Source organism: Bison bison, unplaced genomic scaffold (assembly GCF_000754665.1).
Source record: "Bison bison bison isolate TAMUID 2011002044 unplaced genomic scaffold, Bison_UMD1.0 scf7180017864527, whole genome shotgun sequence".
In the NCBI taxonomy this organism is placed as follows: domain Eukaryota; kingdom Metazoa; phylum Chordata; class Mammalia; order Artiodactyla; family Bovidae; genus Bison; species Bison bison.
In genome coordinates this window covers 822790-823774 of record NW_011495078.1, presented here as the reverse complement: position 1 = coordinate 823774, position 985 = coordinate 822790, and the positions used below count along the sequence as shown (strand labels likewise).

The 985-nt window shown below is 51.4% G+C and overlaps 1 protein-coding gene across 1 annotated transcript in view; it reads left to right on the top strand.

Moving 5' to 3' along the window:
* The first annotated feature begins 543 nt into the window (after positions 1-543).
* The window catches only part of LAMP1 (lysosomal-associated membrane protein 1), a 13794-nt gene continuing 13352 nt past the window's right edge, over positions 544-985 (top strand). The window contains 1 exon segment of the mRNA XM_010831538.1: positions 544-603. Coding sequence (XP_010829840.1) covers positions 544-603 — 60 coding nt within the window.

Here is a 985-nt window from a genome sequence, read left to right as displayed (position 1 = left end):
CATACTAAAATTACTTGGTAGTTTCTCACCATCAGGAAGTTGGTGAGAAAAGGGCAACGTTCTAGAATTAACTAATTACTCCTGAGCTTAGCACTCTATTTCATAAGGACGTGAGCTAGAGTGATGACCTACTGGAACATCCTGTCACAAACTTGCTGCTGAAGGGTGTCACAGTGATGGCACAGAGATGGAAGGTCAGCACCTCTTTTCCATGGCGCACCTGGCCAGACAGCACTTCTCTCAAGCGATGCCGCTGAGACTCTCCCCCACCCAGAACAGCAACTAACAAGAACCCGGAAAGCTCCCAAACACCTAGCAAGACCTCAGCGAGCGAACCGACTCTTCAGTAGCAGTGGATTCCTGCCCCGGAGAGCAGAACAAACCGTGGACTAAGAACGCAGCCTGCCAAATCAGCAATGAAGGATGTCTCAGCCGTCACCCTTCTGTGACTGCAGACACCCCCGACGGTGCAGCCTGGGGACACGCCCGCCACCCCACAAACCTGCACTGCAACCAGCCCGACGAGTCCTGAGGGAACGCAGCATGGCAAAGCACGGGACACTGGCCCCAGAGAGCTGGGGTGGAGATCAAGGCAAGATTTCAGTGAGGCCAGACTCTTGCATCTCCTCACACAGAAAGGCACTTAAGTTCCTTAACTTGGCTTATCTGGTTTTCCTTAATTAACAATAATCTTCTGACCTTTGGACCACCTGCCCTTTGTTGCAAAAACTCCAATATACCCTGGCTTTTTCTCTGGGCTATTTGAGATGATGTCCCCCAAGCTTGAGGTCCTAAAAATGTCAGAGGCATAAAGCACAGCTCTCAACTTCTAGCTTGTGCATCTTTTCTTTAGCCCAAAAACGCAACAAGCCTGGGGCTCCCTCAGCCTCCTAATGTCCTTTCTCTTGAGGCCCCGCTGAGACTCTTCCCTGTGCGGAAGAGCAGCAAAGATCCAAGACGGCCCTTGAGCGCCTAAACAAGACCT